The 18,438-nt window shown below is 38.1% G+C and overlaps 1 protein-coding gene across 13 annotated transcripts in view; it reads right to left on the reverse strand.

Moving 5' to 3' along the window:
* Window positions 1-18,438, reverse strand: part of CASK (calcium/calmodulin dependent serine protein kinase) — a 350,328-nt gene that overhangs the window by 81,749 nt on the left and 250,141 nt on the right. For 9 of the 13 annotated variants that reach the window (XM_019804606.2, XM_019804597.2, XM_019804589.2 and 6 more), the window contains exons 10-12: window positions 15,270-15,369; window positions 11,837-11,854; window positions 3,651-3,772 (exon numbers count right to left, since the gene is read on the reverse strand). In XM_019804606.2, the coding sequence (XP_019660165.1) occupies window positions 3,651-3,772; window positions 11,837-11,854; window positions 15,270-15,369 (240 nt within the window). The remainder of the gene's footprint in view (window positions 1-3,650; window positions 3,773-11,836; window positions 11,855-15,269; window positions 15,370-18,438) is intronic. The other 4 variants (XM_019804579.2, XM_034648751.1, XM_011230613.3 and 1 more) reach the window with 1 other exon arrangement.

Here is an 18,438-nt window from a genome sequence, read left to right on the forward strand (position 1 = left end):
GGGGGGGGCGATGTGGGGCTCGATCCCAGAACACTGGGATCACGCCCTGAGCCGAAGGCAGACGCTTAATGACTGAGCCATCCAGGCGCCCCACGAGAGCACATTCCAATGATGGCTTAGGTCATTCATGATGATTAAAGCTTTTTGTTGAAGGATGGGTCAGTTTGGATAATCAGATCCCAGCACTCCCCCAAAACGGCCTTACAATCAGGTCATTTCAGGGGGTGGGAGGTTCTGGGCTTCACCCGTAGCACCTGTCTGCAAAATTCTGCAGACATGGCATCTTTTTACTGGGCACCGTGCCTTCTCAGTCCCCGTGCTCCTTTTCCAATTGAGATGCACTGATAGGGCAGATGCTGACATTGTAGACACTTTCTTAAGTTTATAATTCCTAAGAACCCAAAGGAACTTTAAGCATGTTTTTCCTCCCTAACACCTAGGAGTCTCTTCTGAAGTTGTGACAATGTTGACCCAAGAACGCAGCAGTTACTCAAAGCACATGTTTTCAGTGAGGTCTGAAGGGCTTAGCATTGGGCAATAAGCGGCGGCCCCACTCGGTTCCAAAGTCCAGTCTATGTCTGAGCATCTGCCCCTGCTTGTAGAAGCTAGCGATGTTCTTCCATCTCCCCTGCTGTCTCAAGCTGGGTGGACTCAGATACCTTGTTATATTAGTCAGAAAAATATACCCTTGAAAACCAGTCTGGGCTTCGCTGAGCCTTTAAATGACAAAAAGTTCGTGATCTAAAAGGTTAGTAGATCTTAGCAATGACCTAACCACTGAGTACACTGAAATAAACCAAATCTCCATGCTCCGCTATAGCTTCTTTCAAATATCCCACTTGCTAGTTCCAGTAAAGGGTAGGACTTCTGTGGGAAATTCACATTTGTGAAAACCTTCTGCATCCTATGACGCAATGATAGACAACAATAGATAAAGAAGCCAATGAATAAAGAAGAGGAAGGAATGTTAAGAGCTCTCCACAAAACAGAATGAATTTCAAAGGCTTTCTGGTACCTGAGGAAAGTAACAGGTATTTGAAATTAAACTTATCTGAAAACGTCCTCAAATTACTTAAGATAAATTACGCTAAAGAGAAGACCCATTTCCTTATCCTCCTGAGGCCATTTGTTAGCTTTACTGACAATTGACAAACATAACTGTAATATATGTACAACGTGAGGATTTGATGAATGTGTACACTGTGAAAGGATCCCACAATCAAGTTAATTAACACATTCTTCACGTCACATATTTAACTTTTTTTTTTGTAAGAACAGTTAAGTTCCTTTTTTTTTTTTTTTTAAAGAGAGTGCTCATGCACGTAGCTGGGGAGGAGCAGAGAGGGGGGGGAGAGAGAATCTTAAGCAGGCTCCATGCCCAATGTGGAGCCTGACATGAGGCTTGATTCCATGACTCTGAGATCATGACCTGAGCCAAAATCAAGAGTCGGATGCCCAACCGACTGAGCCAGCCAGGAGCCCCATGAGAACACTTAAGTCCTACTCTCTTAGCAGATTTCATTATACAATTTATCAACTACAGTCACCATGTTATATATTAGACCGTCAGACCTTACTCATCATATAAGTGAAAGCCTGTACCCTTTTAGCAACCTCCCCTCATTTCCCAGACCCCCAGCCTGGGGCAACCATCATTCTAATGTTTCTAGGAGTTTGACTTTGATACCATGCAGTATTTATATTTCCCTGTCTGGCTTATTTCACTTAGCACATTTTAAGACTATGTTTCCCAGCTCTCTTGCAGCTAGGTAGGCATGTAACTAGTATTTGCCATTGAAATGTGGGCAGAAGTGATATAGCCTATTTCCTACTATAAGCCTGCAAAATTCTCCATTTTCGTTCATCTGCTGCTGGGTACAAATGACACAGTGGAAGAGGCCTGATCCCTAAATGACTGTGTGGAAGATATCCCCGCCCCCCGCAATCATCTACCTGCACTGGACTACGATGTGAGCAAGAAATAAACTTTTATTCGTTAAGCCACACAAATTTTAGGACTGCACGCTATAGCAGTTGGTCAGGCCTGATTAACAGAGACACTATATAAAAAAGCCAAACTAATTCTTAAAATTTGATAATTAATTTGATTTGACTGCATTTATGGGAGAAGCAACTGTAGGTTACCTATGACTGCACTTAGTGTGAAGTTGAAACGTAATGTAATGCTCTTAACTTAGTGTTTCCCAAACTGGTCCTCATCAATTGGACAAGATTGTGAATAAAAGTTCCGTGCCCAAATTAGTTTGAGAAATGCTATTAAAGTCAATCCGGTTTCTTCACTATGGGACATCTCAGAGCTGTTAATATGTTATTATCCACTCTGAATCTGTATAAAAGGATAAAGAATGTAGCATTTCCCTAACTTTTTTAGTGAACACATAATTTAACCAATACATTTAAGATCTACTCCCTTCCTCCTCCATGGCGACACTCATCACTATCTCCCAGAGCAACATCCTGCAGAATACATTCTGGGGAATGTTGCGTTAGCCAGAGTTTAACAGTTCTAGGCACCCTAAAGCAAATACCATTCTCTTATAAAGGGAAGGTTTTTCTTGTAAAAAGACTAACCTGTACTAGCAGACTACTACGTACTAAGAAAGTTTTCACTGCTGAAGTCAACCAAGTTACCTAAGAAAGGGATCCGACTTAAAATGTGACTGAAGTAAAGGCAGATATGAACTCTCAGCTTCTGACTTTTCTTTGTATCTCACTCTGCTGTCAGTGGAGCCTGTCATATTTAATGTTCTTATGTTTTAAGGAGAAGACGAAGTCTACGAAAACCAGCACTGTTAACTATGGAATGTGTGTGTCTACTGCACAGTATCTTTTTTTTTTACTTTTCTCGCTCTTACACTCACGCTTCAGGTTCAATGTTTTATTTTTTAAAAAAGATTTTATTTATATATTTGAGAGAGAGAGAGAGAGAGAGAGTACGAGTGGGGGAAGGGGCAGAGGGAGAGGGAGAAGCAGACTCCCCACTGAGCAGGGAGCCCGACATGGGGCTCGATCCTGGGACCTTGAGATCACGACCTGAGCCAAAGTCAGATGCTTGACTGTCTGAGCCACCCACGTGCCCCCATCTCATTCTTTTCACCTGCTGCCTAATATTCCTTATTAGGAGTGAATATGCCATGGTGTATTTCACTGTTGCCTTATGTTCACTCTTACCGACCTTCTATGATTAATGTTCATGTCCCTGAATCTTTGTACCTGTTTAGGAGTGTTTCTCCAGAGTAGAGGGATTCTTCTAACAGAACACACACACACACACACACACACACACACACACACACAAGTGTGTGTATATATATATATATACATATATATGTATATATATATGCATATATATATACACACACATATAATTATTTTTATGGTGACTTGCTAGGATACATTGCTTTTGTACTATATGTACTTATTTATATTTATATATTTATATTTATACTATATATACTTTATTTCAGTTATGAATCTATAATGGATGATTTCCCACATTTCTCACAGACCTAAGACTGAAAATGGACTGTTATGATGGACGCCTGGAAATTCATGTAAAGTAAAAGAGGGGCACTAAATACTCAATTCACTAAAAATAAATAAGTTAAAAAAAACCCAGACAGACTTACATCTAGTAGTGTGTGAAGATGCTGATCCTGGAAAACACTGTGTAGAAAATCTAAGTCCTTTTCACTGCAGTCTGTAAGTGCGTGAATTTCTTCCAGGCTGTCCAGCACCTGCGAGACCGCTCCTAAGGGGAACAAACAGAAAAGAAACAGCCAGTACAGAAAGTCAGTGTCAAACTCACCTTTGTAACCTCAATTTTGCATTTCAGAACAATGGACCAACAAACATAACTTCAAAGGTTCATGTCTTTACTGGATAGACTTAAATGAATTTCATACCGCTTAAGGATAGAGTATTTTCAGTGAGTTTCTGTTTGTGACAATGTATTTGTGCAGCTTTTCATTTTTCAAAGTACACTGATGCTGGTCTTACTTGAATTAAAGAAATTCATCAACTATAATTGAGTTACTGGAATATCTGGGTGCAGCAAGTTATACCTCAGGAAAAGTGTGTCATTTCCATGACCCCATGATGTTTTAAAATATTACAGAAATAACACAGGTGAGCCTTTCGTACAAGTGTATCTCATCAAGAACGGAAGGTAAAGCCACCTGTAGCTCTGAGAGAAAAACAGAGTATTTTTCTTAGGATTTTTTTTTTTTAAGTGGGCTCCATGCCCAATGCGGGGCTTGAACTCATGACCCTGAGTTTAAGACCCGAGCTGAGAGCAAGTCGGACGCTTAACCAACTGAGCCACCCAGGAGTCCTAGCTTCTTAGGATTTTTAAGGCTCAAACTGAAGTTAGTAAAGACCCCAATGAATTCTTTCTCCTTCCTTTGACAAAGTCAAGGGAATCTAGTTGTTCTCAATCTGTTGGGCCCTTTTTATTCAAAAGGCGAAGACAAAGGCTAAGCGTATTGACTGACACACTTCCAAATACCATATTATATATTAGGGCAACTCATTTTTGCAGGGCAAAGGAAATGGTAGTGTGATCACTTTCTTTAAATTTCTTCTTATAACCAGGAATTCAGAGAGGTGTTATTAGGGAAAGATATATACTGGGGAGCAACAAAGTCACTTACACAGCTTTAAAGAAATGATAAGCATATTTGACTCTACAGACAACATGCACATACGGACTCCAGAGAAAGAACCTGAAGAGGCTAGGCTTTGGAGCATTAGTGTTTGAGAAATTCTAACAGTAAGTGCCTCATTGCACATGTAAGTCTTGGATCAGTAGCTTTCAACCAGTGGTGATTTTGCCCCCAGGGGGGACATCTGGCAGTCTGGAGACATTTCTGTTGTCACAACTGTGGTGATGACTGGGGATGGTTTGTGCTACTATCACCTAGTGTGTAAGGCCTGGGATGCTATTAAACATTCTACAATGCTCATGACAGCCTTTCACAAGAAAGAATTATGTAGCTCGAAATGTCAATAGTGCTGAGGTTCAGAAGTTCTGCTTTAGATAACGATAAAAATCTTGACTCTTTCTGTTCTGGAACTCTATGCTGTTTCTAATTACTTCTGGTCTTGGACCTCATCCAAGCACATGCACTTATTGGTAAGAATGTAAATTAGTATCACTTTCCCAGAATGCAATCTAGTAACATGTATCAAAGAGCCTTAAAAATGCTCCTGTACTTTGATTCAGTAATTCCATTTACAAAAACCTACCTTAAGGAAAAAATAGGAAACACAAAAAAGATTTATGTATGAGGATATTTATCATATAAAATGGGGGAAAATATCAAATACTTAGAGAATGATTAAACAAAGTATAGAACATCCGTATAATGGAGTATATAGCCAAATGGAAATTACTTTTGAAGAATTTTAAAGACATAAAGAAATCCTCATGATAGTAAATTCAAGAGAGCAGAATGCAAAACCACATAAACTGTATATTCCCGATTATGCCTGAAGAAAATACATATACAAACTCAGGGGGGGAAAAACAATGAAATACACCAAGAGCATAACAGCAGTGATCTTTATTTTCCTATTTATACTTCATTCTGTTCTTGTCCATATGTTCCAAGTTTTCTACAATAGAAAAAGTTGCTATATAAGCAACTGTTTTTTGCAGTAACATTTCATTATGTTAATGATTCAGGGTGTAAGCCACAAATCAAGCGGTTATCCACATGGAAAATACTGTGGTTTTTGTTTTTTGTTTATTGTTTTTTTATTTTTTTTCTTTTTTTTACAAATTTGACTTTTTGAGATAATTGTAGATTCACATGCAGTTGTAAGAAATAATAGAGATCTCATGTGCCCTTTACCCAGTGCCCCTCAATGGTAACATCTTGTAAAACTCATGCAACATCACAACTGGGATACTGACATTGACACAGGCAAGCTACAGAATATTTCCATCACCACAAGGATTCTTCATCTGGCCCTTCTATAACCATCCTCATTTCCTCCTACCTATCCCCTCTGAACCGCTGGCAACTACTAATCTGTTTTCCATTTCTATAATTTTGCCATTTCGAGGATGCTATACAAATGAAAGCATGCAGTATGTAATCTTTTGTGATTGGCTTTTTTTCTCCAGCATAACTCTCTGCAGATCCATCCAGGTTGTGGGCATCAACGGCTGAATCCTTTTTATTGTTGAGTAGTATTCCCTTGCATGGATGTACCAAAGTTTGACCATTTATCTATTGAAGGGACTGTGGATACTTTCAAATTTTGAATAATTATGCCTACTAGGCTCTTGGTATTCTTTCACTGAAAGCATCAAGTGGATATTAGGTAGGATAAAAAAAAAAAGGTACAAGGCACAAATCAGTCCTCATTTCCCTTGCTGTTCCTAAAAAGGTATTAACCAAATCCACTTCGTTCAACCTGCTCTTCTGGTGACTTTTACTTTGTCCTGAGTAGGGGAAAAACTCTGGAAATTAGTTCAAAGCCGGCTCTCTCATCATCTCTTACTGAAAGCCTTGTAAAACAAGAGATGATGTGAAGAAATTAGTTCCAAACGTCGCACAGAACCCCTGACCCCAGCACATCATCAGTAGCAGAGTTAAATGATACCAGGTTTATACAGTCACTAAAGCCAGTTCTAAACTTCTGCACTTAACAAAACTGCAATGACAGAAATACCAATGAAATGCCTTTTGTACATTAAAAAAATTCAACAGATACTACAGAAACCTAATTATCATTTTCATTCAGTTATCTTAGTGGAACCTTGCCTAGTTTTTACAGTCTCCACCAGCATCACTTATGCAGATACATAATCTAGGTGGCAGTTTATTAATACTATAAGATGATAATAAAACCACCTTGTATCTAGTGAATACCAAGATGGTAGGTCTAACCCCTGGGAAGCTATTCTGGCTGTACCACCTGCTGGTCTATGAACCCCAGAGTGCTATGCAATTCCTGTCCCAGCAGTGTGCATGCTCCACGGGCAACCCTACGTGTGCACTTGTTCACTCTTCTGTGCTGTGAGGTCCTTAAGGCATATCTGTATTTGATTCATTTTAGAACATCCACAAAATATGCACTGAATTAAGTTCTAAAGAAACATAACAACGACAACAGGGGCTTCCAGTTCTCAAGTGTTTATTATGTGCCAGGCACATCCTCAGGACGATGCAGTAAGGTAGATATATTACCTGACCTTTCTAGATAGGGAACTGAGGTTCAGAGAAGTCAAGGAAGGTCACAGCTAGAAATGGTAGAACTGAGACTCAGCCCCAGCGTGTCTGGCTCTGAAGTCTACACTCTGCCTGACTTACTACACGAATTGGCTGTACTAGGAAATAGGAGACACAGCGTCGAGAAGCTCTATGTGGTTTATGCATAGATATGGACTGTAGAAAAGAACCCGGCCCCAATAACCAAAATCTTTATTGAACATTCCTGCTTTTTGCCAGGTGCTAGGCAGGGGCTTCTGAGAAAATAGGTATGATCCCTGGCCTTGAGGATGGGGCTCTCAGGCATCCTACACCCTGAAGTAAATGATATACAAGAGGAAAAAACAAAGCGTTACAGAAACAGGCTGCCTCGCGAGGAGCTGGGACAAACTTAGAGAGGAGATGGACGAGCAGGAATTCAACCTACCCCTGGGCTCTACGTAGCGAACGCTCTGCTGGAATGCACAGAGGCATCTCTTAGCCGGTGTTTCCAGGAGGCAACACCCATCAGGCTCAATGGGTCTATTTACCCTCCTTGGATCTTGTCACCATTTCTGACTGATTTAGAGTCTTACCTTGTACCCAAATGTGCTTAACTTTGTGGGTTTTCAATCATGAGAGGAAGCATTTCCATAGCTGGACTTGAGCTACCTATTTTTTCTGAAAAGTGCCCCAAATTTTAAGTTTCTGAAATTAGGCAGGAAAATTACAGCTTTTCTTCCATTTCTCCTTTATCTTTTACATTGAATAAACACATAGTTTTGGTTTAACCTCAAAATGTTTCTTTATCCTTGACCATTTTAACACCTTCCATTGACACCTCCCCACCCCCGATTCTAGTTCTGTTCTTTCTTTCTTTGGGTATGAGCAGCAGAACCACAGAAAAACATTCTTTGTGTGATACATATGTATCATTGATACCTGCAGTTCAGGACCAAGCCCATCTAAAAGTCCCATAATTATGTGCAAAATGTAAATATACATGAAGACACTTCTGGGGCTTTTCCATTGCTATTTGTTTTAAACACTGAGGCAGTAGTAATAATGAAGACAACACAACCTAACACAGCATGACACGCACATAGGCTCTTAACTGCTATTAGTATTTATTTTGTGGATTAATACTGTCATATCTGAAAGAACTCTTCACTTTTCTCGAAAACTGAAAAGGATGGTTTTTTTCCTCTATAAAGCCTCTGAATAAAGTTATAACTGCCTTGAAAAAAAATCAATCAATAAATAGCACATGAGTAGTTCACCTCGGAGGGCAATCGGCTTAAGGGCAGGACTGTAGGTATTTTATTCACTTTTGTATTCCAGGCTGCACTTTGTTAGGGGGTTTTGTACAAAAAGACACAATGAAATGTGTTTGATTAAAACAATTTTTTTTCTGAGTCAATTCTGAAGAATTATAACACCACACTTAACCACAGAAAACAGCTTATTCTACAGCCCCACTTCCTTAAAGCCATAATAAAATTAGCTTGATACTTATATTTGTATATGACAGTTTATAACTTCTAAAGTGCTTTTATACTCATTACCTTATATGATTCCACAGTAACCCCATCCTGTAGGCAAGTGTTTTTGTACTTGGAAGATTGGAGGCTCCACAGGGTCATGTGACTCTGGGGCCGTAGCAGTGGGCAGCAGAGCAGTGCCCAAAGTCAAGTCTGTAACAGAGTGCTTCGACTACAGACTGGCTCCTCTGGAAACCATGCTTCACCCTCAGCAATACATCTGAATAATTTGCATTGGGTAGTGAGAGGTTATCCAATTTCTATCTTCTCTTTAATCTCAATTTTATTTCCCATATAAGGTTTGTTTTTGTAGGCTTTGGTCCAAACTTGCACAATGATAAGTTTATTAGAAAGTAACAAAACCCTGCCTTCAGGACAGTATTTTAATTTCTGCACAATTCATTTGGTAATCAAGTTTGTATCTAAAAATTAGGTAGATAATCACACACTTTAACTGTGAACATCAATTCAGGTTATTTTTCATTTGTTTCAAAATAAGCAGCAGAGTGGTCGACATTACTGTACTGCACGCCTAACACTTCAGCATCGATTTTAATACTTCTCTTTCTGTCTCACATAAAATATACACAGAGTGAAATATACATATCTTAAGTGTACCATTCAATGAATATTGATAAATGTATATACTACATACATCTGATAACTGCATACACATATATGCGCAGTTATTTCAGTAAAATTTGTATATTTAAAAAATTATAGGTATAGCTATAAAACCCAGTATCTCTGAGTAAATTCAGCATCTGAATCTAGTCTAGCTTTTTCTGAAGAGTTAATCAATCCTCCTTCCTGTTGTATTAACAATCCCATTTATACAACACTGAATCCACTACACACACATTCCTATCACCCAATCAAAGCCCCACCCCATAAGCACAACAGCCTTTTTTAAAAAAAATCTGCTTACTAAAGTATAATTTATTAAGTTAAAATTCACCAATTTAAGTGTACATTTTTATCTCTCCAAAAAAGTTCCCTCTTGTCCCTTTGCAGTCAAATGCTTCCCCTTCCCCCCTGGACAACAGCTCTTATTCCCACTGTACAAAGCAAATTCTGGTTAACAATCAAGTTATATGCAATAGTGAATCCTGTAGTGGAAATTGTATTTTGGACTTAAGCATTGCACTACATCCAATTCAAGCTTTGAAAACTTACACATGGTGATAAATCCTTTAGATTATGTGTATCGTGCAGACACCTCAAAATTTAGTATTAATTAAAAGAAGTAAACTCTGCAAATGGATTCTATCAGAGTACAGATGCTTTAATTCTAATGTCATTATGCTTGTTAAAATGGTCTGTTTTAAACAGCAGCATCGTTGGGCACAAATCTGTCAAAGTACTTTAAATAACATTCTGCTGGTTAAGTGCCCATTCATATAAAACTTTACAACTAAGGAAAAGCACCACTTGATACCTCAAGATGCTTTCATTTCAAAATGACATGATAGGTCTACTTAAAAAAAAAAAAGGAGAGGCATGCTAAATTTGGAGAAACAAAAGCAGGTACAAAGGAGAAGAGGCTCCTAAAGTGACATTTTAATAGTCATTAACTTATATGTGGTGGACAGCCTCTAAGATGGCCCCCAACATCCCTGCCTCCTGGTAGTCACACCCTTGTATAATCAAATCTCTTCCTGGAGTGTGGGCTGGACTTCTTAACTCACTTGTAATGAAGAGAATAGGGCAGAAATGATAGGATGTCACTCTGAGATGAGTTTATAAAGACCATGGCTTTTGTCTTGGGCACTCTTACTTTTGTCCTTTCTCTTTGGTCATTCATGCTGGGGGAAACAAGCGTCTGTGTTGTGAGCAGCCCTATGGAGAGGCTCAATAGCCAGTAAGGAACTGAAGCCTGTTAACAACCATGACAGTGAGTTTGGAAGAGGATGCCTCTCCCCACCTCCCACAGTTGGGCCTTCAGATGAGACTGCAGCCCTGGCAACTGCTTGACTGTAGTCGCATGGGAGTTCTCAAGCCAGAGGCACACAGCTAAACCACGTCCAGATTCCTGACCCACAGAAACTGTGAGAGGATAAATCCTGCTTTGAAGTGATTCAATACAGAGCAAAAGAAAATTAACATACTGTGAGATTTTTATATTAAATCAGCTGTAATTGGAGCTACAAGTAACAAATGCAAAAGAATATGACAATGTATTCAATTATTAGCATCCAAATTTTCTAATTTATCTTTGTCTCTTATATACTTCCTCCCAGTAAGCACAACATAGAGGTAAAGGTTCATTCTACTGTCTTAATTGAAATTATTGAAATAATTGTAGATTTCTATGCAATTTTAAGAAATAATACAGAGATCCCTTGTATACCCTGCTCAGTTTCCCCATTGGTAGCATTTTACAGAACTACGGTATAATATCATATCCAGAATACTGACATTGATACAATCCACCCATCTTATTCAGATTGCCTTAGTATTACTTGTACTCATTTGTGTGTGTGTCTAATTTTTTTGACATACTTTTTACTTTAATGTTGTCACATAATCAAATCGTGTCCTTTTGTAATTAAAATCTAGCCATTATATTACTCTTTATAAATGATCTCTCTGATGGTAAAAGTTGCCGAGACACATGAATTCGGGAGTTTATTTCACAGCTCCATATTAATTAAAAATTCAGTCAGTAATAGAAAGTAATAAAAACCGCTTATAGATTATGTAATCATCAAAGGAAAATTCACTTACCCTGAAAGTTTTCTTGAAAGTGAACTATAAAATAAAATGTTACCCTTTCTCCCAAATTAATGTATTTGTGCTTGAAATTCAGATGGGAGATAATATTAAGTGCAGTTAAAATTTTAACACTGCCTATCTTCCTCTTATGAAAGTGAGAAGTTAGTATTATTTGTATGACAGTGCCTCAGGAAATCATTACAGCCACGTTTTGATTTTATAGTCAGGCAGTGTTAAAATTCATAATCAAACATCTAAACACAAATAGCCAAGGAGAAAGTCAAGCTGCTTATGAACCATGCAAAGCCAAACACTCTTGCATAAGAGATAAAGCTTAGAGGAAAACGAAGGGATACCTACTTTCTGCTGCTAGAAGTCCTAGGAGGAAGGCAGCATATGGACAAACAACAAACAGTATGATTTTAGAGCAAGCAGGTTATCAAGCTACAGTTGGGCCCAGTAGATGAGCCACAAGAAGCACGCTCCCCCGGCTGAGCCCGAAGTGAGTCCTTGTGCTCCACAAGCACATTCCCTGAGACTATTAAGGATTTCAGTCATTAAAACACTGGGTTCGGATTCTGACTTCTTTGATTTGAAATACAAGAAAAAAAATATTTCTACTTTGGATTGTTAACAAAGGAATGATACACTGTTCATCATATGAATAAACTCAACAAATTCTAGTGAATGTATAATGGACTAATTTTGATAAAATAGAAAAAATAATTGCTTACACAAAAATTATTTTACAATGTAAATAGCATAGCTAAGCATGTTAGACTCTTTTGATGACAGATCAGGAAATGCATTAATTTTAAATTCGTTTTTAAATTGTGATTTTAAATAGAATTTTGGGGGACCAAAATAGGATTTTAGTTTTTCAAGCAAGGTCATTAAAGAAAATGACCTACTTACCATTATTTCATAGAACGAATAGAACAGGTATTATCTAAAGATGAAAAACAGACTGCCCTCAAGAAATAGCAGGTGGTGACCTTACACTGTTCTCTCTAACCCCTCCTTCCCTGCCCCCTCACCCCCCCCAACAAACACAGGTTTGCTGATCGTTTTTCTCTTTTTGCCATGGGCTTGCAAGAACTTTCAGGTAATGCTGAAAGGTGCTTTGTGCTTTGTACTGTAAAACAAACCCATGCGGATTTATACAGAAAGATAGTGGAACGGTTAATGTTGAAACTTAAAATAAATGATGAGGAATTTAAGGATTAGAATTAAATTGACAAGAATTTAGGCTTAAAAATGAAAAAATGAAATGAAAAATGAAAATACAGGTGTGTTAATTTATGAAAGTGTAAAGCTCTTATGTGAGTCCAGACAATATATAATAGGCTTTCTGCAACCAAGCATACAACCATCACTGTTGGTTGCGGAGAAGTTTGCTGGTAGAGCTATTTCATAAATGATGATGAAAAAATAGTACAATGCCTCCCTTTAAATGGCTTANTAAAAAAAAAAAAAAAAAAAAACAAAAAAAAAATTAATTTTAGGAACATATGAATAATTCTTGATAGCTGTGATAAAGTTACGAAAGTATTAGAATTTTCTTCAAATTGTTCCTTTGTCTTTGACTTCTGAATACATAAAAAATTTCCTTTTCATTTAGGGGAGGTGATCAGACACGTATCCGGCATAATGATTCTTCTGTCTTTTATTCATAGCAGCCTGCTATTTAAAAATATTTTAGAGACAGCCATTTGCATGTCAAATGAAGTTATAGATTGCTTACAAGATCATTAAGATCCATAAATTTAGGAAAAAGAAGGTTGTGACTGCAGGAAAAGGAAGCAAGAGGGAATGTGAAATTGTGAACAACTAATTCGAGAGCTTGCAGGCTACCCGCAAGACAGTGTGGGAAATCTCTTTCTTGTTTAAAAAGCAAATGCTGCAATCAGAAACTATTTCAACCACATCATTTACAGATTGTACTGAAAAACAAAAAAACTGGGTGATAAAAATGTATTTAACAGAAAATAAGCATGTCTATAACTATAGACAATTCCTCTCCCTAAAAGAAAAATCCGATTCTTTAACAGAAGGGGACACTTAAGAGCTCATTAAACTCTTGCTGGGCAGAGGTACATATTAAGGGGTTAACACTAAAGATTAGGTCTGTGAAGCTATTGCAAGGACCACACGGCTCTCCGGTCCTGATTCTAAAGATGAAAATGGTACTAGATCTTGACCTACAATCTCTCAATCTATTCCACCAAATTTGTGACTGTATCATGTAGTCACAGTATGACATAAAACCATTACTGGATCCCACTCCCTCCCCAGATGGGTCTAGTGTAAACTGAGTATGAGGAGAGAAGAGAGACATATGAGCTAACGCCAACCCAAATGCTGCAGGTGGAGGGAACAAAATGGACTGGGAGAGAAAAAGACAGACACGAAACAACAGGGAGCATGGGGGAACACACCTGGAAGCACAGCCTTGCCCTTCATGTGGTAAGGGCTCTGGATAATCACAGAGTCAGCGCAAGAGGAAACCAGCAAGACCTTCTCTTCAGAGAGACTCTTTTCTAAGATTCTCATTTCTGATTGTTTTTGGAAATCACCTTTACTCAAAAGAGGAAGATTCACATCCCAATTGGTAAAGGTCAAAATGAGGAACTACATAGCTGCTGGAATGGGAAACGTGATCCTGTTCTTTTCCACAAGGTGTAATAAGCACATACCAATTGGTAAGAAGTGGTGCATGTGAATGGTTGTGCACAGAGGTGTATAAACAGAGAGAAGGAAGAACCATAAACACTGACAAATGCTCACAGTTGTAACTGGAAAGAAGCATTGGCACATCCATTCTTCCTGGATTGCTAATAGTGAAGGACAAACAACTCATGCTTTAGGAAGGGTCCTGGGCCTTGAGTCCCAATGGTAATATGTGAATACTGAATGGGCAGCCCCCAAAGTACAAAAATCAAACCAACAGCCCAAAGTCAACCACATGGCAAATACTGAGCGACTCTAATGTGAGAAGGAAGAAAAGGTGAGGGCAGAGGACATATGATTCAGACGTGAATATATACGTACATCAATGAAATTTAGAGTATAGTAGACATATACATGCATTTACATAAACATATAAATGGATACTGTGGATTTTTAACAAATGATCCTTGAGAATACCTCACTAATAAAAATGGAAATCTGAGTGTTTTATAAAATAATTTTGTGAACATTGGTGGGTTTTTTTTCCCCACAGTAGTACCTATATACATTTCATCCGAATAGGTAACTCTTCTTCTGTGTTCTTCTCTCCTGAATGCTTGTATACATGTGTTACAGACTTTATAAAAAGAGAAGAACTTGTAAATTGTTTTGAGAGATAAGTCACAAGACAGTTTACATTGAAAGATAAAACTAAAAGCAGGGTTGTCCCAAAATCTGATCTGCTATGGTTGTCTGGGAAAAATCTTACATCAGAAGATTCTGTTGGGGTATAAGGTAGTCAGAAAGATCCAAAAAGACTGACCACAGTGTTGGACTGGATGAAGTGCAATGTTGGGTCTGGAGTACGGAAAGGGGAAGAAGTATTTCTGAGGTAAAAAGAAAAAAGTAAAATGTTGGTTTTAGAGCAGCAAGGGAAAGCAACTTTGGTAGGAAAATTAAAAGGAACTAGACACATGTGGATGGGATTTGGTTGCTGACAAACTTCCTTAGAATTCCTTGGGGGATCTGACTAGATTCATAGGAAAAGTTTATTCACAATGGCAGAGAAAGGATGGAGACACCAAATAATTCACGCTGGTGAATGAATGAACGGTCCAATTACCTGAGGAGGTAGGGTCTTCGGAAAAATCTGGCAACTCTTCAGGGGGATCCCCATAGAATGAGTTGAATTTGTGACTTGACACAGCCGCTAGCACTGCACCCTAAAACAAAAAGATGAAAAACATTAAATAAATAAATAAATACAAAAAAGTTCAGTAACAAACTTATGAGTATTCAGAAAGTCAAACCTATAGGAGACGACAGCTAGAAGAGGGGGAGCTTTTAAATGATTTTGGATTCCTTCAAATTAATCATATATGCATATACAAGGAGGACACTGTTGGGGACTGGGAAAGTATATGAAACCATTTACATCTTGAACTCAACATGTACCACAAAATGGAATATTCTGCAGTCACTATGAAATGATGCTGAAGGATGTTTAATAAAACAGAAAGATGCTTGTGAATTACATAAAAAACGTTTTAAAACAATCTACAGTATGATCTCATATTTGGAAAAAAAAGATTAATACAGATATAAAAGACTGAACATATATCAAAACGCTAATAGCATTATCTCTGGGAAGTAAGAATGAGTCATTTTTCTTTTTTAAAATCTTCCCCCCCCTTTTTGTTAACAATGACTATGTGTTACTCTAGTACAGTAATTCTCAATCAGGCTGCACAGCAGAACCAACTACAGGTGACTCTTTAAATAGCACACATAGCTTCCCCTGATTCCTAGTTGAGAGTTACTGTCATATTGAGTGTGTGACACCCCTTCGGACGGCTAGATAGAAAAATGTCAGGAACTGTGTCAGTAACAAGAGCAGTAACAAAAGTTATTTTGTGAAAGTGTTCAATTCTGTGAGTCTGTTAGGCATGGGTCAGAATATCTGGGTATGTTCCTGGGCTCTGCCATTTTCCAGCTGCCATTTTCCACCTTACAGGATTGTCAAAAGGCTTAATATGTGAAAGTGCTTTGCGAACCGTAAGCCATTTTGTAAATGTAAACCATCACCAGGCCTACTAATATATAGCTAGAACATGAGCACAGCTTTTATGCTAGTCTAAGTAGAATTGCTCATTTAGGTAGTTTAAGTATCAAATCACTTAAGTAGTCCAAATTTTAAATATTGAACTCACAGATTTTTCTGAAATGAATGATTTTTTTTTTTTTTAAGAGAGATTGGGGGCAGAGAAAATCTTAAGCAGGCTCCATGCCCGGTGTGGAGCCCAACATGGGGCTTAATCTCACAACCCTGAGATCATGACCTGAGCTGAAATCAAGAGTTGGACACTTAACTGAGCCACCCAGGTGGTATCTCCCCACTTTTTCTTAGGGAGGGAAAGGGAGAGAGGAGGGAGAAAGATAAATTTTTTATGTGTGTAGGCATTTAGGCATTTATTAAATATATGAAAACATTAATAGCAACATGTTTCCACAAGGTTCATTTTTTGTGGGGGGCATGTTAGGGTTTTTTTCTACAAATACACATTGAAATGAATTGAACTGAATGCAGAAAGGGAAGGGCAAAAAACGAGAAGTGATCTTGGTAATACCATTCCAGGCAACTTTTTAGATTTTTTTTTTAAGATTTTATTTTAAGTCATCTCTACACCCAACATGGGACTTGAACTCACAGCCCCGAGATTGAGATTTACATGTTCTTTGTACTGAGCCAGCCAGGCGCCCCACCTGTTTAGATTTCTGAAAGTCTAAGGTTAATGCATTAGAGGTCCTTGTGTGGAATCTTATAGTCAGCTACCACGAGGAAAAAACAGCACTGAATGTTGAGTTCTTCTTTCTACGGTAGAAGCTTATTTCATTTCACATACACACGTTCCCTAAAAGCTGGGTGGAAATGGAATTTTTATATATCAGAAGTTTCCCACACACTGAAACTAAATTTTAGAGATGCTTTATTTTTATTTTCAAATGAAGTTCAACTGAGTTTCTTGATATGTTGGGTTTATGTTTCAGGGCCTGTTCTAGCTACTAATGTGATCAAAGATCTAGAAATACTCATGCCAAGAAAGGGCTATTTAAAAGAGCCTTGAGAGAGGTAAATTCTTTTAAAACAATAGTAGCAAGTTCCTAATTTATCTGTCTTATGGTTAGCAGTTTTCTTTATTTAGTTCTCTAAACTCAGTGACTTCATGTGGTTCAAATATTCAATGCAAAGCTATTATGTAAAACAGCAAAATGGTTCCAAAACAGTTTATGGATTTACAGAATTATAACCTTAGGGGATGATTCATTCTAAGAGACTCATTTTGCATGTGAGGAAACTGAGGTCCGGAGAGGCTTAGCAACCTGTTAAGGTTGCTGCCAACTTAAGAGATAAAATCAAGCGTAGACAGAACTGAGGTCCTCTGACTGACTACTCTCCCAGTTCAAGGGTTTTTACTCAAAAATCCTTTTCTGTAAAAGGCCAGATAGTAAATATTTGAGGCTTGCAGGGAATATGGTCTTTGTTGCAACTATTCAACTCTGCCACTGTAGCATGAAAGCAGCAACAGACAATATGTACATGAGTGTACACTGCTATATTCCAATAAAACTTTATATATAAAAAAAAGGCTATGGGCCAGATTTGGCGCTGAGGCCATAGTGTGCCAACTCTTGTACTACATTATTGCTATGAAAGAGACTGGGTACAACATCAATTTAGATTTTATACAGGTAGTTCTTCAAACTTCCCAGTTTATTAAGTCCTCGACAAAGAAGCTTTCTATCTACTTTAATTTGGAAGGTATACTTTAGTATGTTCTGAAACATAACAATCGTGAGTTAAGAAGACTATTCACAATCTTCTAAGATAACAGACATTAAAGATACAATTTTGTACTAAGCAAATTAGGCAGATTCTAAATTCAAACAAAAAGAGAACTGGGGTGCCTGGGTGGGTGGTGCAGTTGGTTAAGCGTCTGACTCTTGGTTTCAGCTCAGGTTGTGATCTCATGGTCGTGGGATCGAGCCCCATGTTGGGCTCTGTGTTTAGCACAGAGTCTGCTTAAGACTCTCCTTCTCCCTCTGTCCCTCCGTACCACTTGCTCTCTCAAATAATTAAGTCTTTTAAATAAAGAGAGAGAACTACAAGTAATAATTCTCAACTCAATCCTAACTATTGTTAATATGTCAAACATCAAAAGGGAATGCTCCTAGTTAGATGATTCTGTGTCTCATTTAAGGAAGTGGAAAACAAGAAAATGGTTAGCTCAGAC

This window comes from Ailuropoda melanoleuca, chromosome X, assembly GCF_002007445.2.
Source record: "Ailuropoda melanoleuca isolate Jingjing chromosome X, ASM200744v2, whole genome shotgun sequence".
In the NCBI taxonomy this organism is placed as follows: Eukaryota; Metazoa; Chordata; class Mammalia; order Carnivora; family Ursidae; genus Ailuropoda; species Ailuropoda melanoleuca.